Source organism: Centroberyx affinis, unplaced genomic scaffold, assembly GCF_046629955.1.
Source record: "Centroberyx affinis isolate AG114_WGS23_722 - 3 ecotype Tasmania unplaced genomic scaffold, CSIRO-AGI_Caff_v1 ptg001264l_1, whole genome shotgun sequence".
NCBI lineage: Eukaryota > Metazoa > Chordata > Actinopteri > Beryciformes > Berycidae > Centroberyx > Centroberyx affinis.
Window position 1 is genome coordinate 60,389 of NW_027279775.1, and position 27,186 is coordinate 87,574.

The 27,186-nt window shown below is 44.1% G+C and overlaps 3 protein-coding genes across 3 annotated transcripts; all 3 read right to left on the reverse strand.

Annotated features, from left to right (window-relative positions):
- Window positions 1–8,227: 8,227 nt before the first annotated feature.
- Window positions 8,228–12,816, reverse strand: LOC139648848 (zinc finger protein 469-like). Its single transcript, XM_071525085.1, has one exon. The coding sequence runs from the start codon at window positions 12,814–12,816 to the stop codon at window positions 9,331–9,333; it is 3,486 nt and encodes a 1,161-aa protein (XP_071381186.1). The 3' UTR covers window positions 8,228–9,330.
- Window positions 12,817–13,526: 710 nt separating this feature from the next.
- Window positions 13,527–16,881, reverse strand: LOC139648849 (zinc finger protein 469-like). The gene is made up of 3 exons (XM_071525086.1): window positions 16,089–16,881; window positions 13,983–14,171; window positions 13,527–13,543 (listed from the first exon to the last, which is right to left on the reverse strand). Exons 1-3 carry the CDS (start codon window positions 16,879–16,881, stop codon window positions 13,527–13,529), a joined length of 999 nt encoding a protein of 332 aa, XP_071381187.1.
- A 127-nt stretch (window positions 16,882–17,008) lies between these two features.
- LOC139648850 (zinc finger protein 469-like) lies at window positions 17,009–21,420 on the reverse strand. The gene is made up of 2 exons (XM_071525087.1): window positions 17,239–21,420; window positions 17,009–17,017 (listed from the first exon to the last, which is right to left on the reverse strand). Exons 1-2 carry the CDS (start codon window positions 21,418–21,420, stop codon window positions 17,009–17,011), a joined length of 4,191 nt encoding a protein of 1,396 aa, XP_071381188.1.
- Between the last annotated feature and the right edge of the window lie 5,766 nt (window positions 21,421–27,186).

Genomic DNA, 27,186 nt, shown 5'->3' on the forward strand with positions numbered 1-27,186 from the left:
CCTAGCTTAGAAGCTCCATTTACCTCATCCGTCATTTCATTAAGTTTGTCAGGTGTATCCTTGTTTATACACAGGAGTTGTGGCAGCTCAAGATGGCAGACGTCTCAGTTTAGACAATACCCTTATGTGTAGTCAACCCTGCGTCTCAGCCAAGCCTCAAATGTCCTTGCTCCTGATGCTGATTCAGTGATGTGGAACGCAGTTGGCTGAGATGTTGGAGGGCATGGGGAGAAGGGATTTGCTCCTCGGCTAAGTCTTTCCTCTGTGCCGATTCCTACTGGGCCACGAGAGGAGATTTAAACTCTTACTTATATATACACTCTCAAACAGGCAAAGACAAGCACACGCACACGCATGCACACGCACACACGCACACGCACACATACACACACACACACACACACACACACACACACACACACACACACACACACACACACACTGTGTTTTACTGCCATCAATCTCCTAAATCCACCCAGGTTATTTTGAAAGTGATAAATTCAGCCATTTAATATCCATAATTAATAATTCATTACACACTGCATGCCACAGATTTAGATTAGGTAGCATTTTATCTGGGTAATAGTTGTCCCCTTGAAGGACATTTTGCATGTGTTTCATTATTGCCTCCTGAGTTTACATTCAATACAACTACATGTGATTGAATGATAGGAATTGATAGAACGTGAACACTCACCATTCTTGTGTTGTTAAGACATATCTCAGAATACCTCAGACCATTGTTTCCCATGTTTTTCTATTACCGAGATATTTGTTATGACTGAACATTGCAATATTCTTTCAGTGCAACAAAAGTCCTCAAACGTCCTCACAGTTCATGGTCAGTTCATGGTCAGACATGGTAAAATAACATTTGAGGAAGAGGGAACTCTTGCTCGTATTCACGCAATGAAGCATAGCATAATAGGTTTAAACTGAAATTGGTTTACTATGGATTTTTGTTTTATGTAAGTAGAATTAAGTAGATATAGTAGATTTTTAAACTTTTTCTAATAACAATTTCTAAAAATGTTTAAGGTGCTTTTCAGAGCCCACACAGTGTTCAATTAGCACAACATGGATACCGAATATGTCAACTGAAAACCCTCAATAAACAATATTCTGAGGAATTAACTCCCACGGCAAAAGTGACACAGAAACAGCAAGTAAAATCGGTGGCATTGCCCTTTAAGTAACAAAATTATTGTTTTTGGTGTGCAGCCGCAGAGCTATTAGTAAAAAGTTGAAACTGCTGAAAACAAACCAACAGTGAAAAGAGGAGGCTTTCCCTGATATAGAAAAACTGGCTGTGTGGATTTGTTTTTGCAGCAAATAAATATAAGTGAACCAAGTTATCTCTCTGTCATCCTCCCCCTCTCTCTCCCTCCCCACGCCCGTCTTTCTCCTCTCTCTCTGTGTGTCTGAAATACACACATACTCTCTCACACAAAGGAGGGAAAGTGTCACTATGGAAACAAGGAGGAGAGATTCTAAAAGCTACCTCTTGAGACGAGAGTTAAGACAACAAAAAGGAGTCCACAGTGTGAGTGGCACAAAAGCAGCAATATACACAGCATCTACTCTAGCCCCCATTCTGCCACCTTGAATGTCAACATCAAGCCGACTTGTCAGCCCTTTACCTTTATCCCAGTCTTTTGTGCATCTACTCGGCTGTGTGCATCTATGTGTGTTCGCATGTGGGTTTGTACTAATGACTGAATGCAGTTCTATGTATTCAGTTAAATGCATGTGGCTTTGTGGACAACTGTGTGTACGCGGGTCTCGGTGTAATATGCACCACACATTTCTTTAATAGGGCTAATCCATTTTAATCCCACCTGCCACTGTTACCTTACAATGATGAATGTAAGCCTAAATGAGTTGAGACGTAGAGAAATGCCCGCGGGAGCCGGAGGAGGAGGCTGGGAGGTAGATGTAGGTCTGTATATGTGTGTGCGTGTGTGTGTGTGTATCTGCGTTTGTGTACACGCACATGTACGTGTGCATGTGTGTTTATGTGTGCTTATGTGCGTGCCCGGCACGCGTGCGTGTTTATTAAGGTTCTGCACCAACTGAAACAGGTTTTTCTCCCTGCTCTGTTCAAGGCTATTTTCTGCGGGTCTGCAGGGTCACTCCTGTCCTTAGTGATGTCTCCTTCAGCTGTAATCAGCACCATGGACAGCAACACCGATCTCTACCACAGCAGGCACCACACCAGGCATCCATCTCAATAGACTCAAAGAGGCTCCCTCGCCTCGGCTCCTTTCCTTTTTCATTCACGCTGATCTAAAAGAATTGGATAGGTGAAAGCCGGCTGCCTATTAGGCTTCAGTCTTGATGTGCTCATCCAATCCTTGATCTTTAACACGTCAGCGCTGATGGAAACGAGGTGCAGGGAGAGAGATAAAGAAGGCAGCTAATTGTGAAACACCTGCAGGCAGCCACATCTATTAATAAAACCTCTAGTGGAAAACTCCTGGTGGATAACTTTCCTGTGTGACAACAGTTTCACAGACTTGATTATAATGAGCAACAAAAAACAAGTCCAGGGTGCCATATATAGTAATGTGTTAGTCTAGCTACTGATTATAGAGCCACAATTTTAGTGCCAATGAGTCTCACATGAAAAGGCTTTGAAAAATGTGAAAGCAAATGAAAAACAGGAGAGAGATAGAAAAAGAGGGACAGGGGAGGGAGACAAGAGATAGGAGGAGTATACTACTGTACAGAGCGAGCGAGTGGCTGAGTTACAGAGAGAGAGAGAGAGAGAGAGAGAGAGAGAGCGAGAGAGAGAGAGAGAGGGAGAGCGAGACAGAGAGGGAGAGAGAGAGGAGGGTGCAGATAGCGGGAGGGGAAAACCTCCTCTCTGGAAGGGATGATGTCAGTCTCTGCAGCTGAGCCCTGGTCCCCGACTCGATAGGGTGAAGACTCTCTCCTCCAGAATCAGGCTGGCAAGCACAACCAGATGCAGACAGAGAGACAGGGTGAGAGAAGGAGAGAGAGAGAGAGAGGGAGAGAAACAAACAGAGCGAGAAACAGGGAGATTCTGGTGAATGAAAGCATGCAGGTACGTATACCACGTTACCATCTATTTTGGAGTTCATTCATTAGAGGCTTTTGTTATGTGCTGACTGGCACGACGCTTTAACTGCTGCCACAGTCTCATTTGATCAAAGTAATTACCATGTTTAGAAATGTGTTTGTGTCACAGCGACCGAGCGTGAGCGTGTGTTCAGAGTTTGTATGTGTTATATTCCAGTCTGTCTGTATTTGCGTGGGTGTGTATGTACAGCATGTGTGATTTTAGAGGGGGTGTGGACAGCGAGTACTCACTATAAATGAGGGGGCACACACACATTAGTGGAAAGTTTCTAATAAAGAGGGAACTGCTACATTCAGTCCTCTGGGAGGAAAACAGCTTCAATTATTCAAATCCAAATCAGATCCTGGATCCCCAGAGTGGAGATTTGAGATTATATAGTGTGGGGATTTTGTGAGAAGATAACCTCCCGACGAGGAAAAGTGCTTTTTCGTGTGTTGCGTCATTGTCACAGAGCTCTTCCTCTGCCTGTATAGTGGATGTGCCAGGTTAGAGCTGTGCCTTGTGGGATACTGGTGGTCAGACAGGTGACATAGCTATGGTGAGTCATCCTGTTACATATGTCACTGACACCTCTGTTTCCCACTTCAGATTACAGGTTTGCCTCAATTCGAGAGCTAATGTCATTGTCGCACCTGGCAATAGTTAATTTGGGCTCCCCATCGCACAAGTTCAGTCAGAGTATAGGACACATTCTCTCTTTTACAGAGAATATTGATTTTCTGTTGCTCAGATTAGTTATGAATGTCAAAGGCAGTCAGACAGCAGCGCTGGGTCACATTCAATGTGCAGCAACAAGAGATGACATTGACAGAGGATAAAATGTGTCTCCCTATTGGACGATCCTGCGCAGCCAGGACTTGTGTGTGCCCTCTCCTTTCTCTGTCTAATGAACTCGCAGGCCATCAGACAAAAGAGCAGGTCACAGACGCATTTCACCACCAGCCATCCATTTACACACACAGGCTGTTGGCGTGCCACTCAATTAGTCACAGCGTGGATTACACTCTGCGAGAGGCTCAGGGAGAGAAGCACACTGGAAATCCAATTTTGTGCCACATCAAATGTCAGGGTAGATCCTTTAGATTCTCTGTGATAACCACAGAGACAGGAGAGGGGGAAGCTGGGAGTATGCACTGTGGGGTGGAGCGGTGTGGGGAGGGGTGGAGGGGGTGGAGGGTGGAGGAAGATGAAGGTTTGGGGAGAAGTGATCAGAGACGGACTGATAAGAGTCTCAGAGGCAGAGTATGCAAACCTACTGACCAGCAGGACCAGCCTTGCTTCTGAAGGGTATTTTATATGTTGATCTATACATAAATATGAGATACAATTTCTCATAATGCACAATTGTGCATTGTGAAAATGTCGAGCCAGAAACTGCAAGTTGCCATCTAGAAATAAGGGTTTTCCTTATCTGCTATCTGCTGACTTACACTATAACCTGTTATTGAAATAAAGGTTTTCCATTTTATTGCACTCAATTTGGTAGATTGTCAAACCAACAGCTTAGATGGAGAGAATGGAACTATATAACTTGAGGTTGATATGAGATTTATTTTGGGAAGCTTATAGGTAACAAATTATCTTTGAAAAATGTGTAACCAATCACGATAACAAACTATCTTTGAGATGAGATGCGTGTAATCTACTAGGTTAACAAACTATCTTTGAAATGAGATGTGAAATCTATCAGGTTAACAAACTATCTTTGAAATGAGATATGTGAAATCTATTAGGTTAACAAACTATCTTTGAAATGAGATGTGTGTAATCTATTAGGCCAGCTCTCCTGTAGACACCTGCTGTTGGGTGCAGTGTTCCAGTCATTGCAGACACGGGCCAACAGCCTTTCGTTTGTTTGCATAGACCCTGCAGAGCAACCCCATTTATTTCTGCAAACCTGGAACATCAAACAGGTACTTTTAGCTATTGTGCACAGCCTGTTCCCTTTCTGCTGCTGACTGGAATGACAAATGGTCGTGTAGATAAAGGCTCCATTGGCAGTAAAGGACCATGACTTCCCGGTGAGAGGCTATTAATTAGGGGATCCAAAGTATTCCTGGCTTTACTTTAATGTTTACTGTTCCATATTTCAAGAAACTATCTTTCCCCACCATGTCTTATTTTTATCCGTTCATTTGCTCAGTAATTCATTTTGATGTTATTATTGCCCCAGTTCCTTTGACTCCTATTTCAGGTGCCAGTCGTGCGGGAGCGTTTCCTGTGTAGTTTCACATTGCCAGTACTCCCATTTGATGATTTTTGGCGCCAGACAGTGATTTTGATGGTTGTCAGGCAGAATTAGTTTGATGTCTTGATTTCAAAGATCCCTTTGTCCTCTTTGTTCACACCAGGGGAACTTGTTTATATTGAATTATTCATACTCGTTCTCAGTGTTGAACACAAATGATTTCAGATACCATCCCTATGGAAATTCATCACAATCTCTCCCCCCCCCCCCCCCCCCCCCCCCCCCACAATGCAGAGACGGCTTGGAGAAGGAATGCTCCGTCGTTCCTTCCCTTTGTGCTACCGATCCCTCCCCATCTATCTATCTATTTGTCTCTCTCTGTGATGGCTGAAACCCCAGACTCCCAATAGAAGTGACCTGAGCGCCCCTCAGCCTCTATGTCATTACCGCTGACCAGTAGCCCATCTCTATCTGCCCCTGATCTCCCGACCTCCCTGAGAGGCAGCCAGCAGCACACTCCACAGCAGGGGGGGGGAGGCAGCGAGGGGTGAGGGGAGGTGAGAGAAGGGGGCAGATGGTGAAGGGGGAACAGGGAGAAGGGTAGGTGAAGGGTGAGGGGGCAACAGGGAGGGGATGGAAGAGGGGAAAATGAGGAGTGGAGAGAGATGGTGGGAGGCGAATCAGCAGGGAGCTAGACATGAGGGAGGAGAATAGGAGAGTAAAAGGAAAACAAGAAGTGGGTAAAGGAAGAAGAAGATGGGGAAAGGCAGTTGCAAAAATGGGAAGAAGGGGTGAGTCACGGAGTGGGGGAATTGATGGAGAAGAGAGAAGAAAAGCGGGGAAGAGAGAGAAAGAGTAGGGAGAGAGTGAGGGTGGCGGTGGAGGAAAACAGACAGAGGGAAGAAAATAGGAGATCAGATGAGACAGGGAGGGAGACTCGGAAATGGAGTGAGAGAGAGAGAGAGAAAAGAGATGCTATTTCAAGGCCATACTTACTGATAATGTCACTCTACTTCAAAGTGCAAAGCGTTCCTGTCACGCTCCTGCATGGCTGTGCCTCTGGAGAATTTCCTCATAGATCAGACGATAAAAGGATGCCTGACAGTAGGGTGCGTGGGGCTCACACTCACTCTATTTGACACACTCTGGGCTAAATTGTGATAGAATCCTGCATTTTCTAGTTTAATTTTGTCTTAATCAACAGAGAGCTGCTGACCAGAGGACCTGGAGGAAGTTTACAGACACACTGAGGACACCGTGAGAATGAGGTAAAAGCCTGATAAATTGAAGAATTAAAGAATGAAGGAGAACCAAGATTGTCACAAGAATAACAGTGATTAAAAACTCATATCAGCATAATAAATTGGAATAATAGACCAGAATAGGAAGGATTAAAAATGGCCATCGTGAGGACGACACAGATCATCAAAATAAGATGTCAGAATTAGAAGTAAGCGGTGTGTCACTGTCACTTGGTTTCTATTTAGACGGTTCAATTTGACATGTTTATCACAGGCACATCATTTACATGTCTTGATACTTGGTCCCAGATGTCATCGAAGTCATCAATCATGCAGCCTTCAGACACTGCATTTATCATTAAACTCCCTGATGGCCAAGACTCCTACAGTGCAATGCATTTAATCTTGCCTTGGAGAGTGAACTTGGCATCCTTTTTTTTAAATAATTAAATAATAAACTCACTCACATTATATAGTCTATTCTAGGACATTACTGGGAAAACACAATTGTTGAATTACACATACTATTGTGAAATCAATATTTTTTTTATGAATAAAACCTTCATTTTGCAATATTAAGGTATAATCTCTGATAACATTGTATAGTCTGCTCTATATTACTGGACAAACACAATTGTTGAATTACACATACTATTATAAAATCATTTTTTTTCTTTTAATTGTAATTGATAAAACATATATTGATATTGTGTGGCTAAATTAAAACAACAGATATGACATTGTGATTCCCTTCCTTTCAAATTAATGTTGATACTGGAATTTAGCTGATTCATGTAATGAGAATACCGTTGGATCAATGACATTCATTTTCTCCATTTACAGCAGGAGGGCACACACAACAATAGACGGTCATCCATCCTCATAATCTGGCCCTACTCATTTGGTTCAGGCGATGCGTCTACACTGCTAGAGTATTCACATGCTCCAGTGAGAAACCACAATGGTCTGAATGAGAGGAAGACATTCTACCGCTGGCAGAAAACATTTTATTGTATTCCCCAATAGCTGAGAGCTTGAGCTTGAGTCCTTGAGTAAGAAAATAACCTCTTTACTTTCTCCCCTGTCTGTCTACTTTTACTACCTTCCTCAATCTATTGTCCTCCTCTTTTCTTATCCCCCCCTTCTCTCAGGTCTGTGGGTAATTTAGTGGATGATGTGAGAACACCGCTCCTCCTCACATCCACCCCCGGTGTTTCTACATGTCTGCCGCTGTGTACTATGGCTTTTTATTCCTATGTGATGATGAAATATGCTCACGTAGGAATAGAAGCCATTTTACACATGGTGAGAGAGCAACATGATAGAAGCATGATAGAAGTGGGAGTTCCTTACTGCTTGCTCTACAATGTTCTTGGAGACTAACATATGGTTTGATGAATGTAACTGTCTTGTGTTTAATGTTTCCCTGTAGTAATGATACATTTATGCTCATCTTTCAGATGATGAGTTAGCTCATTGAAGTGCTGAGCTGAGAAAAAATGAGTTAGACTTTGTTATAGTTGTGTGTGCACCTGTTTTTGCCTCCAGGCACAAACAGCCTCCACTGCTTCGAGTGTTTGATGTGTGTGGTGACAGCGGCAGTCCGCAGGGATGGAAGTTGGAACATTTGCAAAAGATGTCATGAACAAAGGAAGAAATGAGCAAGGAGAGACCAATACAGATCTTTAATAACCAACTATAAAAGAGGCACTTAGTGAACCACTTTACAACCTGCAAGAGGCATTGCATTTCCCTTTCTTCTCATTCTCTGATTCTTTTGCACATTATTAAAATAAAACTTTGACATTAAGCATTACACCAGAAAATAATCTACCTACAATATTATACAATATAAGATACATACAGTATAAACAAGATAAAGCACCTTTTTTGTCCTAGTAAATACTATTCATAATTAAACAGTTGGAGTACAGACACAAATGATTGAGTTTGTGATTTGTGTGTGGTAATATCAGTGCATGGGAGGAACTCCGAATACAGGTCTTAGGACTGTGATGTGTCCTTGTATGCACCTGAGTTTATACAACGGAAGAAAATTTTGTTTTCTATCAACCTACATATGAACTACTTGGATGGTTTACACAGTATCTTTATCATTAAAAAAAAACAAACTACTGAGAACCATTAAGAACAGTCGGATGAATGTAACTGCTACAGATCTCATGCTCCCTTCCGAGGACATTGGCATTCACATTACAATAAAACATAATGTAGCACCAGTTAATGTTTATACAAAAGGCTAATACAATGGATGTCAATGCAGTACAGTAAAGTAAAAAGAGTACAAAATGAATATTTTTGGAAGCATGTACAAAAGGTGCACAGACAATAGTCCAGGTCAGTTATGACGTCATTTGGTCCTGTTGCAAAAAGACAATAACTGCTAAGATCATGTTGTGAATGCAAAACTAACATGCATTTCTTGGAAAAAAAATATTTTACTGTATTTTCAAGTATTCTTTTTTTTCTTTCCTTTATGTGAATGAAATATAATCTCTGAAATGGATAATATCCAACAAAGGAATAGCAGAAAAAAGTTCAATGATTTGCCCAACTAGCATATTCATTGTTGACCCAAAATTCATATCTGCCATTAGTCCTCACATTTGTGTAATAAAAACACCTTTACAAAAGAAGACATAAAGTGACTACATAAGTATTTAGAAAAGCATTTCACAGAAAAGAGCTGTGCAATCTCATTCACCATAATGAATTGTCTTGATCATTTGTAATTGTGAAATTTACAGTCTCTTTTTCACAGATCCCTCAAACCCCTTTCAGTTAATAGATTCTGATGTGTCCTTCCTTAAAGGAATCTTAAAGCTAGTGAGTTTTTGGCCAAACAGCTGGCTTAGGAGGTGGTTCTGGGATTCCGCCGTCCGGTAGGAATGGCTTTCCATCGATCTAACCCCCATCTTTGGCCTAGACTTATTCAAGGAATTGTTCATGGGAACTGCTGACACTTTAGAAACTGGGGAATGCAAAGGGCGTCCCAGAGGTCCCTTTTTGGCTTTGTAATCCCCGTTCAGATGGGTCACAATCTCTGCTTTCTTTGGTGTGCAGTTATCAAGCAAACTTCTCTTTGACTGCAAACTCAGGTTTGCAGTCTTGCACCTGGAGACTATTTTGTTGCTAACAACGTCGTCCCGTACTGAGGAGAGAACAGGATAGTCATTGGGTCCATCTGACTTTCTTTGCAAAGACGGACTCTCACACTTGCTGGGGCGAAATTTCTTTTTGGCCCTAGCGTCGACACCGAAGTTCTCTCGTGTGGCAGGAGAGGAAACCCGTTGCAGGCTGTGGGGCGACTTTATCTCTTTCCTTTTCTTCTGTTGTCTCAGAGAGTCTCTGTCCTCATTTGAGACTAATGCATGGAAGGATACCTTGGACTGGAAAACCGGTGTTGACTCTGTAGCCCTTGAGCTGCTAGTGGTAGTGCTGTTTTTAGTGTTATCACTTGTTTTGGCTGGGGAGACTTTGTCTTTCATCTGACTGCTACCTTGCTGCTGCTCAGCACCGTTAGATATCAAAGTTTGCTGTTTGCTGTCATTATTGTAAGCTTTAGGTGTATTTTGCCCCTGCTCATCCTCCCTCTGTTGGTCTATCATATTAGCAGCTAACTCATGCTTTGCTGACTCAGGTGTCTTTGAAATGATTTGATTTTCTCTAAAGCTGACAAAAGAATCCTCACTAGGTGGAACTAAATCTCTCTTCTCTTCAGTGTCAGCTGTGCTACCTTCAGCAGAACCTTGCTTGGCTTTAACCCTCTCCTCCCCCATTTTACTATTTTCTTTAGAATCTGACCATTGTGAGGCTGTCTCTGCTCTGATGCAGACAGACTCATCCTCCTCCTTCACATCACACGGTTCGGTAATTGATTTCCCACAACCCTCTTTATCAAGGTTCGGTGAGGGAGTGGGGTCAATTTCCTCTTTTTTGGGTGCAGCAGACTCTGAAGAGCCCATATGAAATGTACATTGCTCCAGCTCCACAAGCAGATCAGAGTAGTCCTCAGCAATGTCCTCAGTCTTTACATTTGTATTGTTCGCATCATTGCGATATTCATTTGCACTGGTCTGTGTGGAGTCATCTGCTGTGGAAACAGTGGGTTTTGAAGACTGCATTTCAGAGTTCTGGTTTAAGTGCAGTGAGCCTATGCTGGCGATACCACTATCTGAACTATTCTCTTGCACACTGTCAGAGAGAATCTTCCTCTTCTTACTTGCGGGCAAATCACAGTCGTCCTCTTTGGAGGCAGATGCTTTGACAGGTCTAAGAACACCTCTGAATTTGAAGATTTTGTTCCCCCCTGACAGATGTTTTTCCATGTGACGATCAAACTGTTCCTTCTTAGAGAACGTATAGTTACAGGTGCTGCAGATGAAGGATTTTTTAATCACATGCATGACATCAGCACAGAGCTCACAGGTGTAGAGGGTGGTGTGTTTTGAATCCAGCTCATCCACCTCCTCATGTGCTTTCTTCAGGTGGTCTTTTAGTTCCTGTGCCTCCTGATAAGAGACTGGGCATTTGTGACACAGGAAAATCTTCTCCAAGTTGTGAACCACTAAATGTCTCTGAAGTTTGAATGGTTTGGGGAATTGTTTCCCACAGTGGTGGCAGTCTCTTGAGGGGTCTTTGCAATTGGGATGCATCTCCACACTTTTAGGTGTCTCTGTTTTGTGGAGGACCTCAAGTGGTGTTAATGTGCTCTGCTTCCCACTTGTTCCATTGCTGCTTTTAGTTTTGTGGAGTTTTGGCTCAGCTCCCTCTGTAGTTTTCCGCTCTCCCACGATGCTGTCTGTAGCCACAGCCTTCTCTTGTTCTTTAGTGGCTTTACTGGACTCTCTGCTGGTTTTGCTGGGGCGGTGCTGCATGATTGAGGTGATAAAGTTCTTCACAGCTGTCTCCTGCATGAAGCAGCCTGGAATGCCCAGCATGGAGCCCTGCGTCTGGCCCTTCCGGGCAAACTGGGTGGCATGCTCTCGTAAGTGTTCATTGTACATCCACACATCTGATATCTCCTTCAAGCACATTCCACAGGTCCAGATACCTGTCTTGTTCTTGGCATGTTTCTCCCTCAGATGGTCTCTCAGTTGCTCCCTGGAGCTGAACTTGCGCTGGACACACATGTAGCAGGTGGGGGGTGGAGAGGGGTTGTGGGACAGCTTGTGAAAGTTCAGCTCCCCCAGGGTGAGAAACCACGTGAAGCATACCTTGCACTTGTACTGCTTATCTTTGACCTTTATGCCGCCATCTTGCCGTTTCCTGCCTCGCCGCTCTGTTACTTTCTTGGATTTTTCAACATCTTTATTCTCTATGTCAACAGTTGCGATGGGAGGAGCCACTGAGATATCTTTATTAGAGTCAAAGAACTGGATTTCAGGAAGTTGAAATGTAGTGTTGATGTTTTGAATGTCTATGCTGTGGAAATTTGGTACGCTGTCTGTGACACTTGGCTCCGCAGGGTAGGAGGCAGAGGGCAGCGGCACAGGGCAAGGTGGCATTTCTGCTTTACAGGAGGTTGCATCAGAGGATACAGTCGGGTCTGCAGGAAAGCCATTGTAGTCCCTGGAGCCACTCCATTCTATTGAAGATTTATCAATGGTGCTCTCAAGTGGATTTAAGAGGTCGCTGGCAAGCTCTTCAGTATTCTCATGAATGTCCTCATGATCATTAATGGCTTGTTTGACATCTGATAATGGCTTGGCATCACCCTTCAACGTGCTGTTATGGCACATATTCAACATGATAGCATCATCAATAGATATTGTCTCATATTCGCAATGGCTGTTCTGATTGTCGATGAATGATTGCTCTGCTTGGTTTTCCATGAACTGATCTTTATTTTGCATAAACATGTCAGGAGGAGGGTAGTCTTGAGTCAGATGTGGATTAGGTGATAGCTTCTGTCTTTTGTTTCTCTTGCTGTAAACCCTTGGGCACTTTTTCCTTTTCGCTTCCTCATCTCTGGGGAACAGCTGTGAGAACGTGGTGTCATCGTCGAGTAAGGCCTTCAGATCAGGACTTATGCCAGGAGGACTAAGAGGGGAGGAATTCAAGCAGGACAGAGGGTGTACCTCATCTGAAGGGTCACTGTTTTTCTCACATTTGATCTCAACTGCCACTTTTCTAAGAATCTCTTTGGCGAGGCTTTCTTCTGATCCTTTTTGTTCACACATCTCTTCCACAGCATACAATTTCTCTCTGGACTCATCACGTTCTCTGCTAATATCCTTGTCAACAATTACACCACAGTCCATGTTTACATCTTTACATACTTCTGCTGCTCCATTTGACATCTCTGTCACACTTGTACATTTCATCTCAGTGTTGTTTTGATTTAATTCCACAGTTTCATTGAGTACATTTGTCTCTTTTGTTGGAGAACTGGATACATCTTCAAAGCCACAGTTGGAAGCAACAGGGAGAGGGAATTCCTCTGTTTCAGTAATAGTTTTCTTAAGATGCTTATTGATTTTTGTCTGATCCTCAGGAGACTTGCAAGGCTCTTGTAGTCCACGGTTTTGGAATTCAGGAGTTATGGCTTGAAGTATGTCTGTTTTTAATATATTTAGAAGCTCATCAGAGAAAGGGTCAGGCTTTATGTTTACCTCACTATTTTTGTTTTTCCTGGCTTTGTTATTCTTCTTTGTCTTTGTAGGCAGGGGAGGATTTTGGTGGCCTATTTCATCCACTATCACTGATGTACTTGTTTCAGTTGCCATTCCCTCCTGGATTAAATCAGTCTCTGCTGTTTTAGATGTGAGGATGTTGCTTGTCTCAAGACACAGAGTCTCCGACATCCCATCTATTTTTGTTGGGAAACAGGTCTGTGAATCATCTTTATGCCCTTTCTCTGTAGTTTGTGATGCTTCGTAAATAAGTATACTCCCTTGATGGCTTGGTGTTGTTTTTTCCAGGACAGTGTGTTTTTCTGCTCTGACCAAATGTTTCATGGCCTTATGTCTCTTTAGCCCTGGCACAGTCCTGAAACACATGGAGCAGATTTCACAGAGTACCTTTCCCTGTTGAGTGTTGTTCTGTACACTTGTCTTTTTTTGTGAGATTTCTTCTTGTACTTGGTGGACTGTTGAACACTGGCCAGTCTCTATTGTTGGTTGTTTCTCTGATGGTTCTGCTGGTAGAGGCATTTGTTCATTTTCACAGATGATGAGTGGCTTAGGAGTGGGCGGACCATCTGAAATGTCTTTTCTGAGAAGTGTGGCATCCTTCTCACAGGGAGCCTCAAGAATATCTGAATTCTCTGCTTCAACCTTACTCAGGAGGTCAGCATGAATATGCAAATACTCAATAGATTCAAGTGGATTATGGCAAACCTCCAAATCCTCCTTTGCATCGCCAGTTGAGGAGTCAGTGCTTTTGATTTGAGGTGGGAGACCCAATGCAATGCATGTGAATTTCATACTCTCCTGGATGCTGCTACTGTCCAAGGGTTCATCTGGTAAACTTAGTTTAGCTGCAGGGTCTGAGTTTAATGGTATCTCTGTGTCTATGACTGTTGCGGTTTTGTTGAAAATCAGTGCGGGGTCGATGCTCAGGTCACATGGTTCACAGTCATCTCTGGGACTCTGCTTGATGTCTGGCTTCTCTTCAGCTTTATTGGGTGGTGAAATTGGGATGTAGTCATATTGATTTAGTTGTGGAGGGTCATCTGATATGCCACTGTAGTTCAGTGGGCTAAGCTTGAAATCATACAATGGGTCTCTCTTTGCGAGGCCCTCTGATGCCTCTGATGGCTCTGCTGTGCTGCTCATGGGAAGTGGGGAGGGTATGGTGGCTTCAGTGCTGGGAATTTTACACTCTGTAATTCCCAGGTCCAGTTGAGGCGGGCTTATCAAAGCATACTCCATCTCAGCTGTTGTGGTCAGTTGTTCATCATTGTGCAAAGCCTCTTTGATATTTTGGTTATCATCTCTGTTTCGGGGGGATTTGATATTTTGAATTGATCCTTGGTCAATGTTTACATTATTGCATTTGCTTTGTGACTGACATGGATCCTCTTGTATGTCCAGTTTCTCCATTGAAGTATGGGGAGAAGTTGAAAAAGTAGGACTGGTTGGTGGAGCAGATTGTAGAATAAGACTCTGACTTTCTTCCATATCCCCTGGTGAATTCTGGTGACTTGCCATGAGATGAATGGGAAGATGTTCTTTGATGTCCTTAACATTCAAAATCTCTGCTTCTTGTTTCTGAATGGTGTCAAAAGCAAGACCCATTTCAGTTTTGTTGTGATTAAATGGAATAACTTTGCAGGCATGAGTATCCAGGATGGCATCAGACTGTGAGAGGGTCAACAGACTGCTTTCTCCCTCTATGGAATGAGTACTTTGAAAGGGTGAGCAGTGACTAGTACACTCTGTATTGGTTTCCATCAGTATTGGACTGCAAGGCTTATCCGTGGTGACTATCTCCATTGATATATTAGTTGTTTGACCAGCACTGTAAATCTCAGGAGGGCTGCAATTTTGAGAGGCACCAAGTCCAATCAAATCGTCTTGTTTTGGTTTGTCAACAGCAATTTCACTTTTCTCTCTCAAATTGTCTGAGCGCTCCACTTTCAATTCACCAGCAGGTAATGAACAAAAGTCTTCAGAATTATTATGGATATCAGTGGATTGTCCTTCCATTGCTTTTTCCACCATATCCTCCATGTTCTCGCCCATGTTTAGGCTGGTGTCTGTTAGAGCTGGAGGTGAAGGATGGCTGTCCGATTGATCAGTTATTCCATTCACTGCCTCTGCTTCCTCGTGCCCATCGATGATAGAATGTTCTGGAATGTCAGTATTGCTTTTAAAGAGTTTGTTCACGTGGTCCTCTGTTTTATTGTTCTCACAGGTCTCCTTAGCCACATGTGCGTCATGCATCTCCATATCTGAGCAGTGAGCAGACTCAATCATATTACTATCCTCAGGAATATCTTCCTCAACTGATATGACTTTAGTCTCTGCCCTGCTATCATTGTTTTCTATGGGCTCACTTGGCTGCAATAAAATTGGCTGGTTTCCATCAACTGCGGGGTCAATGCTGTTAGAGAGAGATGACTGTGACTCATTCAAAATGAATTCAATATCATCCTTCCGCTCATTGATATTTGGAGGTGATAATATATTCTCCTTCTCAGTAATTGCTTCCTTTTCACTATGATCTCCTCTCTCAACTGCATCAGTCGCCTGACATTCAATTTCTAGATGTTGTTGACTCTTGAGAGAGGTGACATTCAGCTCCTCCTGTTCTGGTATAGTGGGTTCTTTTTTGAATATGGAATCTGAAATCACCTCCAGGCTTTTCATCAGGTTTTCAGCATATCTCTTTTGTTCTAAAATCTCCTCCTTTGTTTCTGTGGGAGTCCCTGTTTCAACATTTGTGTCCTCTGATTTTTGGTTATGATGCAGCTGAGAGTGTTCAATATGTGAGACTGTGGTTATCAAATTTGGTGTATCCTCTTTTTCAGTAAAATGTTCAAGGGCTCCTGGTTCATTGTGGGTTGGAGTGTGAGGATTAGGGTGTCCACCCATCAACTCAAACTGGAATGGGCTGGACCATGGGAGACCTGGCTCAGTGAAATGTTCTGATGGCATACTAGTCACTGGCACGTCTATGGTTTGCACAGGGCAACTCATATCCAGACCAGTGCCTTCATCTGATTCATCACCCAGACGGAGAGGAGAAAACTTGCTCATTTGCAACTGCTTGGGGACATCCTCAGATAGTAATGGTGGGCTTTGCATCTTAGTTGTCTGGAGCTGGTTTTCAAGTTCATTCACTATTCTCTTTATCTCTAGCTCATCCTCTGATGCGCAGCTGTTGAGATTTGTACTGTAGTCCATTATTTTTTCTGGTAGAGACAAAGGAACATGATTATAATCTGATTTCTTTTCATTTGATTTCTCACAGTTGCCTTTGTATTGAGATATCTCATCTGGTAGCACTGGGCTGACATCCACCATAAGGCCCCAGTCCCTTTGTTCCAGAAAGGGAGAGAAGGATGATACAAACTCTTCCTTTTTATCAATTGTATTTTCTATTGCACTGAAACTCTCTTTCTGCATTGGCATATCTGCGTAAAGGCCATTGTCAAAACCTGCGAGGTCCCCAAACATTGATGAGGTGTCAAATGAAAGTGGGGATTTCATGAGCCCCTGGTCCTGGTCCAGGGGATAGGGCATGAGATGGGACGTGTCTTTCTGTATCAGTGGGCCTTGGGTTTCATTTGGGGATAGGCACACCTCATCCATCAGAGAAGTGCAAAGAGATGCTGACTTGGGGTCCAAGTCATTGACTAAAGTAATTGCCTCTTTCACCATGCAGACACTGTCACTCTGTTTTTCAAATATGGTACTGTCTGATAGCTTTGGCTGTGTAGCTTGGGGTCCCTCACTGTCTCTTCTTCTGCACACAGATTTTCCCTTTGTGTTTCTCTCGTTATTAAAATCAGTTACTCTGTTGACGGTAGGGGAGTGTGAGTCAAACTGTAGTTGCTTGACATCTGTACTGCCAGATTGTGTTGATTCTTCTTTGGGGCAAGTTCTGTCTATTCTCTGTGGGCTGCTTCTGTCAGAATTGACTGCTGTGCCAGTTTCTTTGCTATATGACTCCAGCTTCTCTCTTGATATTGTGTGTGAGCTTCTGCATTTTTCAAGGTTTCTGATTGTATCCCTTGCCTTATGTGGGGATGACACTAGATCGGCATCTTCTGGATTTGAATGACAGCTCTTTGGGGCCTCTGCATTGTCTTTGCTATCAGAAAGAATAGCTTTATCAGTATTATACTTCTTGACAGATTTAGTGAATGTCAGTGCTAGTGTGCTGGATTCTTTACACAACTTCTGTGGTGAGGACCTTTCATAGATTTTTTGGTCTGGGGGCTCTTTCCTCTTGATTTCCATCTTCTTCTCACAGTCTGAGTCAGTGCGGTCAGTGCTTTTGGGGCTGTTGATACTATCGCTAGAAACACTCACAGATGTGCTGAGTTCACTGCTAGTGGATGACCTGCTTCCCCTCCTCCTGAGTCTCTGGTGAGAAACATGCTTCTCAGGGGAGAGGGAAACCTCTTCACTCTTCTTCACCTCAAAACACTCCTTTGACTCATGTCTCCATGCAGCCTGGTCCCTCTCACTTCTTGCTCTCCATTTGCACTCTTTAGTGTACGTGTATTTGCAACGACTACTTTGGCTCAGGCGGCCTTGGCTTGCTATCTTTACGGGCTCACACTCATCATCTGAGTCTGAAACATAGTCATATTCTCCGAACGCAGGGTTCTGTACAGTGGGAGTCAGTCTCTCCATTACCAGGGAGAACTGAAGGTTTTTGGTACCTTTAACATGGAGTTTATGGAGCTTATTTTTCTGTTGAACTATTTTGTGAATAAGTTCTTTGCTCCAGGTACCCCCTCCAGTTCTTTTCCTCTTATTCTCTTTTACTGCAGTTCTTGAGGTTGGGGATGTGGAGGCCTGGGAAGGGGTTGACCCCCTAAATACAGAGCTGTCCTGAAAGTTTTTAACACCACAACGCTCAGAAAACTTGCTGGATAACAGAAATCTTGGAGTACTTGTGTTTTCGTCCTCACTCTTGCACAGCTTTCTTGCCTCTTTCACTTTGCTGTCTTGTTCCCTCGTCTTTCCCCCTGAGGCAATTCTTGAATTTTTATGAGAGACTCCTTTTTTGATGTTAATTTTCTCATCTTGTTCCAAATTCAGAGATATTTTCTCAAGTTTGCTTTCTGTGTACTGTTTATCTATCTCTGGGCTCTCAACATCGGAGTCATAAAGATACTTTCCCTGTGTCAGAGTCCTGTCATCATCTGTTGCTTGTTTACTTTTGTTCTCAAAGAGCATGGATTCTTTGGTTTTCAAAGATTGTTTGTTTGATGTTGCTTTGACAGTGGTGAGGTCATCATCAGCAAATGCATCTATAAAGCTGCTGTCTATCTCTGCATTGTCTGACTGATATCCAAGTCCATTCAAGGCTTCTGTGATTAGGCTGTCTAACTTGGCATCCTCCATTTCCAATTCAGGGAGAGGGACAGGAAGGTTGCCAGGACCAGAGAACAAGCTGAGTTTCATTGGGTCATCCTTGTTGTCTCCCTTTGTCTCACTGTCAGATATCAGCTCTCCATTTTTATTGAGGCCCAACAGAGAGAGATGAAGTTCAGATGGGCACCTTGACATAGAGACACTAGTCCCAGAAGATGCAGCTTTTGACAGTTCGGTCTGAAACTTTCTGCTGTCCTCCATCTTCGATATGTCTTTGAGGTCATTTTGTGCAAAAGCATGCTGAGCACAGTATTGCTTATGGCCTAGAAATGAGGCCAGATTGTTGAAATTCTGATCACACTGCTTACATGTCAGAAGCACGTCTAGCTGGTCAAGATTTGCTGTGGCTAAAGAGGTGGCTAACAGCTGATGTGCAGAGTATGGTGGTGGAGGCTGGTGATGATCCACCCCGAAGCTATCCATATAACCCTTATTTCCATCCATAGCAGTCTTTGGATGTACATTGTTTTGCAGGTAGCTCATCATGTCGTCTTTGGCTCTGTCTGGTGCATAAGAAAGGTTTCGGGGGGCATCAGAATGAAATTGGTGAGGGTTAGTGCTTAGGTGATCTGAAGGTAATTGAGTTTTGGCTTGGTGCTGGTGATAAAATGGGTGAGGGGGACCTGCCTTTGACATCTGACTGTCCTCTGAACTGAGGTTAACAGGGCTGGTGGATGCTGGAGAGAGGGAGGAGCAAGTACTGCTAGATGTGGGGTTATGGACCGGGGAGGGCAAGGGGGATTCATAAGGTGACACCATCATAAGTCCCATAGGTGGAACTTGTAATGGTGGATAGCCATAGTTTCTCGACGATGCCCCTGGAAGAGATTGGTTTAGTCCAAAATATGTAGCTTTATTTTTGGACTCACAGACTTGTGCATGGCTCATCTCTACTTTAAAAGATGATATTGTACTATTGCTGTGCTTGACAGTTTCCTGTCTTTGGTTAGAAAAACCTTCACTAGGTCTGTTGTTTTGAAATGAGCTGGGGCTTTTCAGGGAGCTATTTTTATGTGATTTACTATCATCTTGCCAGTCAGAGGGGGAAACCATGTAAGCCAATTTTTGGTTGCTTAGTTGCCTAGATAACTCAATTCTGTTTTGGCTGGGCATGGCAGAGGTTAGGCGTATCTGCTGCCAGGGCATTCTGCCATTTTTAGATGAGTTTGGCCTTTGGTCGAGTGCTGGCTGATTCTGAAACTGAAACTTATCATTCATATCAGCATATGGAATTGTGTTTTGATCAGCTGGTGAATATGTCTTATTAGGTCCCTCCCACGAATGTGGTAATCTGTTATGAACTTTGTTGTTGATATTTTTATCAAAAGGCACTGAACCCATGTGAATGTTACTGAGTGGAGGGCTGTTGAATGTTTTGTTCGGAAAGTGCATTTGGGAGCTTGGACCTTGTGCAATATTTCTTGCATGGTGCACACTTCCTTGGATGAGTATTCTCTGGCTGGCCGCTGTGTCTTTGGGGTGGCAGTTCCTCTTATTCCCCGAGGTGATGGCTGCATCCCTACTGTCTGCCTGTCCAAAAGCCTCGGTGCTCTCTGGCAGGGCACCCTTCCCCTGCTCTGACTGCTGCGAACTGGAGCCAGAGCTGTCACTACTGGCTGAGTCCTCACTCAGACTCCTGGGACAGTGCATAGAGGATGCTGCCCCTTGTGGAGCTTGAATATACTGTGATGGTGGGGGGTGGGGATAAGAGGTTCTATCCTCTGGCTGCTGTTCATTACTGAACTGAGAGTTGTTTTGAGCAATGTCTTGGCCCTCTCCAGAGGTAAAGGAAAAAGAGTTATGGGTCACATGAACAGAACCGAGGGAGGAGTCTGTAAAGTCTTGGGACTGGGGGTTCTGTTCACAGGGAAAAGAGTCAGAGGTTGATTCTTCCAGAAACTGATATCCATATTGAAATGGACCAGGCACAAATGCACTTGCCTTATTGGCCTCTGTGAGGGCAGTGGATTTTTGTGAAATCCCATAGTTAGCACCATTAAAAGTCCTTTCAGGAGACTGCCATGCATTAGAGCCACTCAGCTGAAAGTCTGCCAAGAGCAGCTGGCTGCCAGGCTGTGCATTGTTATTCTCCATTGGGGCTGGCTGCTGCTGCTGCTGGGACAGGGGTGGATGTTGGTGGGTGGAGGTTCCACCTGAGGAACCCAGTGCCTGTGAGGTATAGCTTGGGGAGGTAAGGTTGGAGGAGGCCTCCTGGAAGCAGCGGCTGTAGTTGAGCTCCTCTTGCTGCAGCTCGGCCTCTCTCTCTGGTATACTGGGCACGTGGAACCTGTAGCTGCCCGAGACTGGGCCACGACTGGCTTCCAGCTTCTTGGGTGGCGAGACCTTCTGCTGTGGGTAGGCAATACCGATGTTGGGGTTGGAGCGTGGATTTGTGATGCTCAGTCTGTACAGCTGCTGAGGGTTGCCACGCTCCGACTTTCCCGACCGCTTGCCCTTCTCTCGGCTGCGGCCCTTTCCGCTCGGGGACTGGGGGCTGCCTTTGCCACTCGGCCAAGTCCTGTCAGTGGCAAATTTTGATCTGTTCTGCAATGACCTGAAGTCAATCTTTCCTGTCTGCTGTGGCCGTATTACAGCCTCACGTTGCTGAGAATAGTCCCTTTCCTTGTCTAATTTTTCAATCTTGGCCCCTCTGCTGCTGGCCCTGGCCTCAGCGCCCGTGCTTGAAAAGTGCTCTGAAGACTCCTTTGTGGTTTTGTCACTCTGCTGCTCCAGCGTCGTCCCCTCATCCTGCAGTTTGGACTCAGCGTCCAGCTCTTTGACAGCGTACTTACGCTGAGTCTCTCCTGCCATGGTGCACGAGGCGTGCTGTGAAGGCCTGGTCCTCAGAAGTGCTATCTGGGAGACAGGGGCATGGTCCTCTGGGTAGTATGAATCAGTAAGCTTCCAGTGGCAGGAACTGCAGGGACAGGGCTGCTCGCTGCAGGCTCATCTCTTCACTTTCATTGTGAACCACTGATCTGGCACCAGCATAAAGGAGACCTAAGGAGACAGAATAGAGATGGGTCAGATCAAATGCTTTTGTAATCCAACAAAAACATGAAAGTGGTAAGATAATTTCAAATTAAAGGTGACACTATATTCAAATAAACAAGCACAGCATCATTCAAAGAAAAGGCAACGCATATGTTTTGTTTCAAAATGAACAAAATACATCCATTCTTTTATCCAAGTATTATATATAGAAAATAGAATAAAAAGAGTTATTAAAAGATATCTTCTCACACAATTAATTGAGAAGATACATGTTTAAATAAGCAATTCAAAGATCGACTTTGTTGTGTAGAAGACAGAGAAGTACAATTGCAATCTTCCCGGCTTTTGCCAGTAGAGAGCACTATTGCAACATTACACAGTAGTGGTGTCATGGACTGCACAAAGAACCAGTGTAATCAATAGTGAAATTTATAATACTGCCAAACTCATTCTCCAAGATACTTCTAACACTTAAATTCCATATTACTGACTACAATAACAAGACTTGTCAAACAAACAAATACTATAATATCTGAGTGTTTGTTTCCTGCTGTCTGTGACCTTGTTTGACATCAGTGAATTGATGGCAGTGGTATTACAGACAAAATCCTTTACATAAACAATCAGGCAAAGAATCCAGTTTGGTCTTGAAATGATGAAGCACAGTACTGAGGATGAGAAGAATACAGTATAGGGATCCAAAAGGCACTGCCAATACATGAATCACAGACTCCTTTAGAACAGGGACACAATGCCACAGTGTTCTAATGCTGCGGAGGGCTGCAGGTTTAGATCATGGAGGAATATCAGGGATTAGTCAGTCAGCCATTAGACAGTGAGAATTGCGGGCACACTGACGTTTGTTGCCTTTCCTCAGGCATCCCAGACACCGCTGCTCAGGTCCCAGTTTACTTTGGCCCTCTGCTGCCGCGGCTTCTTTTGAGGTCAGACTAGAAGCAGCTCAGAGTTAGCACCGAAATGTAATTTCTGGGTCTGTTAGCCAAAGTACCATCCCTCCTTCTTCTCTGTTTCCCCCGGCTGTTACCAAAGCCAACATTCGGGGGTGGCAGGGTGACCTAGTGGTTGTAGAGACCACCATTCAGTCGGAGGGCTTGGGTTCAAACCTCTGTTTTGTTTTGGCTACCGACTGCTCTGCTGAAGTGTCCTTGAGCAAGACACTGAATTCCTACCAGCTCCAGGGAAGTTGAGACCCTACATTGCTATTATTTGATTTCAATGACAGTGCATGGAAAATGTGACCTATGTGAACACTGTTGCACAGAATTCATGGCCTCTCTGTTCCATAGCTTTTTAGACCACTTGGGCACCATAATCAAACATCTACTTAAGAACTTGAGAGTGCAATGACTGTAGTCCTGACAGCTCTTCTTGCATAAAGCGTCCTATTAAACTATTTTAGCCACTAAATGAGACATGATGTCAATGAGAGCCTTCTTGTCGTGTTAAAGGAGAAGCAGACATGTTCCAGTGCAGACCTCTACAGTAGATGCAATGCAAAGATGTTGGAAAAATATCTGCTGAAACTCCATCCTCATCAATCTCACAGACGATAGAGGTGTGGCTGTTAAGCCCTCTGGGGGTCACATTAAGATCAACACCTGATTTTCCATCCTCTGGTTAACGTAATAGCACTGAATGTTTGGCTTGACTGCTCTTCTCACTCTCTCAAGTAGATAACACACACACACACTCTCTCAAGTAGACATGCACATACACACACACGCACATACACACACACACACACATACTTTCACACATTTCAGTCTTTGTAGGATATATAGATATATACAAATGTATTTTTTTAAAATAAATGGTTTTATTGTTATTACATGGAATAATAATAACTACATGTTCCATTTTGAAATAATTAAATTCCATGACAATATCCAGATACTAGATTATGGCCAAATTTAGTAAGAGGAGAGAAGCCCCAAAGCCCAACAATACTTGTGAAGTCTTTCCAAAATGTCCACAAAGTTCTCCTCAACACATATAGCAATGTTTAATAAAGCCTGGGCTCCATAGCCTGGGCTGCATGGATGGAAAATGTGTACTCTTGATATTTCTGAAACACACCTTCAGTACATTCCTTTCCTAGAGATCCTATGAGATCATCTCAGCACTAGGGTTATGATAAGATTGTTTGCCATAACATTAGTACTGATTCTCAGGAGGATAGTGACAGAGTGCACACACAGGAATCCTCTGTGAACTCTGCCAAAATAACACAACTAGCTAAAGAAAACCAAATACGATCATGATGAAATATGGTCCATTTCACACTTAAAGGCACAGCACTTTTAAAAAAAGACAAAGAGAAGCCTAAGACAACGTCTGTTGACCTCAGTGGCAGTATATGGAGAAACTGCAGAGCCTGTTGACTGCTTTACAGCATGAGTGTGGGCTCACAGCCCCACTGGAGTGGATTGAAGAGGCTCTAGGGGCCACTGCTGTAGACCTGTAGTCCCAAAGGGCAAATTTATTCAGTATGAAGTCAAGGCCCTTTCATGGGTACAAAGGGGAGGACAGGGCCTGGGGACGCAGAAATCAGATGACATGGCTTGGATGGCCTGATAGCACCTGACAAATGGAGAAGCAAGATATGGCCCCCCACTGCGACCCAGACCCAGAGAGATCACTCCCTGGCATGTGTTTCCTTGTCTCATCAGCCTTTGGTAAACCTCCCAGAGGTATTTAGCAGGTTGGGAGGGAGGCTTGAGGCTGAGTCCTGGCTGGGTTTGGGCCTGGCTGTGAAAAATCACATCCCCTCTACAGCTCCACTGAATCTGAAAGCCGGAGTGTCTGCTGCTATCTCTGCCACCGGCTGGGGAAACTGGTGTGAACGGCCCTGCCAGCGTCTCCACCAGGCAGCGCTTGATCCAGCTCTGCAGAGTCAACAGTCAGAATCATACATCATGTCACCACGTATTTGCCCTGGCCAGCCGGTGCGGGCGGGGGGTGAGGATGCGTGCCTCCGGCAACAAAAAGAGCAGTGCGAGGATCACATGGGCCTTACAGAAGTAGCACCAAATCCTGAGCTGTCAGTTCACAAAGACGATGGGGTCATTTATATCCTAACAAATGCCTGGTTCACTTCCCCCCAGCCTTGGCAGCCTGAGTGGCTCAGTAACTCTGCCCTTACACCAGTCTCCTCCTCAGAAGCCACAATTACTTCACACACACAGACTTTACGCATGTCAATCTGCCAATTTGGTGGCGCCTTTGATACGGCTTATTCTGTTTTATCTTGAAAGTATAAATTGCTCTTGGATTGTGAATAAAGACAGTGTGGTGGTGACAGAATTGTTAGCTGGGCACAACTTGATATCAAATCCTGTGTGACTGGTCTAAAATTTGTTCAATAAAAGTGCGTTTTAGTGGGGTTTTACAAGTCAATTAAGGCAGTGTGTGTGTGTGTGTTCTTCAGGCCTAGTGTCAAATCACCGAGCCTCACCAGCAGCGGCGCCCCATATGGCTACACCACAACACCACCCTGGCGCTAGAGACTGCTGAGTGTTGACGAACGGCTGTGTTTGTGGTGTAGGTGTGTGTGTGTGCATGTGTGTGTGTGTATGTATGTATGTGTGTGTGACTGAGAAAAAATGGAGGAACTAGGGTTTTTTCATTACTTGCACAAGAGCCTGTATTGGTTTGTCTCGGAGATGAGGGAGTGGGTAAAAGGTGCTTGAATGAAAACTCAATTTCCTGAAAGTCTTTTCCCTGTCATTTTGGTGCAGGATGTATGTGGTGTTGGTTTGAGTGAAAATATGCTGGTAGCACTGTGAAAATCTCTGTCGATTCATCATATTGGTGCCTTAAACCTGTAATTGCTTTTGCAATTTCTATTTTCCAAGAGGCCCAAGCCCCCAATGAGCTCCATATCTCTCAGTGTCAGTTAGCTTAAAATACTACAGGCTCAGTGGCTCTTTCTTAAGCTATATTTCTGTTGACGAGCATTCTGTAACAGCAGAGTATACTGAGACAGCTACAATAAACTGTAAAAGCAGACTGTTACCACCACAGTATAAAACAACCAATAGAGGCCAGTTGAATAGTGCACCAGAAATTTAACATTTGTGCAACCCACCACACAAAGTAGATAGATCCTGAAGACAATGTCCCTCCAGAGACACAAAGCATTACTAGAGCCAAGGAGGGCCAGTGGCCAGTAGAGCAATCCACTTCTACACACAATGGCTCCCTTTATAACAATGTAAATCAATAAGCAGCATTAAGAGGAATTTCCCAACATATTCAGCTTTTCCAGACGCTCCCACAGTGAAATATCACCACACAGTAGCTCCAAAGACCTCAGTCTGAGAGAGGGAAGATGGGGAGGGGTGGGGGGGTGAAAGGTGATGAGAAGAGATGAGATCAGGAAGATGGTGGAGGAGAGGAGAGGAGAGGAGAGGAGAGGAGAGGAGAGTGCTGTGAAGCCCACTACACAGTGGTCTGTGTAATCTGGGGGATGCAGACGGGAGGATCAGGTAGCAGAATAAAAGCTGTCTGACTGCTCTCCTCACACCTCTCCCAGCATGACTGGCCCAGAGAAGGGAATGCTCAGTGAGAACGGCTGGCCCGGGGCCCGTGCCGGGGTGCGCCGCCAAAACCTCGGTCAGCGTGCCTGCCTACTCTCCTATATTTTTGGAAACATCCATTATCCAAGCAATTTGCCTTAAAGATCTCTGTGCTTAAGGCCATTCAAAGGCAGACTGGGAGGAGAGATATGCTAGCAGTGGGAAGAGAGCCCAGGCAGCACTTCGTCAGAATGCCTCCACAATATATCAGGAATTGCAGAAAGTATACTATAACATACCACCATGATTAATCAGTACAGTGGGATGACATGATTTGTTTGTATGCCCTTTAGATGTGGATGTGTTAACACTGGCGCTCTGTCAGTCGTTTACAAACTTAATTTCTCAATTTGTGATTTACGTCACAGAGAATAATTACCAAGTCATCTGTCTTCCTTGCTGCTGGTGACGTTTTGTCAGAAGCCATCAGAATATTTGAAGGATGCCAGAGAAACCAACGTCTCAGCACTCCAAATGAAACAGAGAGCAAAATACTGTAGGAGGCTTGTTATGCCCGTGCCTCCCCACCTCCACCACCCCTAACCCCACCCTTAACCCAGCGCGGTTAGCTACACAGTGGGGAAGATGGAAGGAGTGTGTATGCATGTGTGTGTGTGTCTAAGGGGGTTTTGGTGTGTAATTCCAGAAGCTCCCCTTACCCCCTCCCAAGTTTTTCCTCTTTCTCAGACGAGGTTTTTTTTTTTCTAACCACTGGATTCTGGACTCAGTCTGTTTCCATATTGCTAACCACAGCATTCCACAAACATGATGGAATCTTTGTTTTAGAGTGTTTAAAAGTTATTTTTTCCTCTTTTTGACACAGTTTCCCTAATTTCTGCATGGCTATGGAATATTACTTGTGTGGCTGTGCAAGAAATGAGGGAAAGTGTGTGATATACTGTAGTAGCGAGTATAGAGTAGAACAGGATATTAGTGAAAAGGGTAAGGTAGACAAAATTTCCTGACTCCCGCTTAATATAACCAT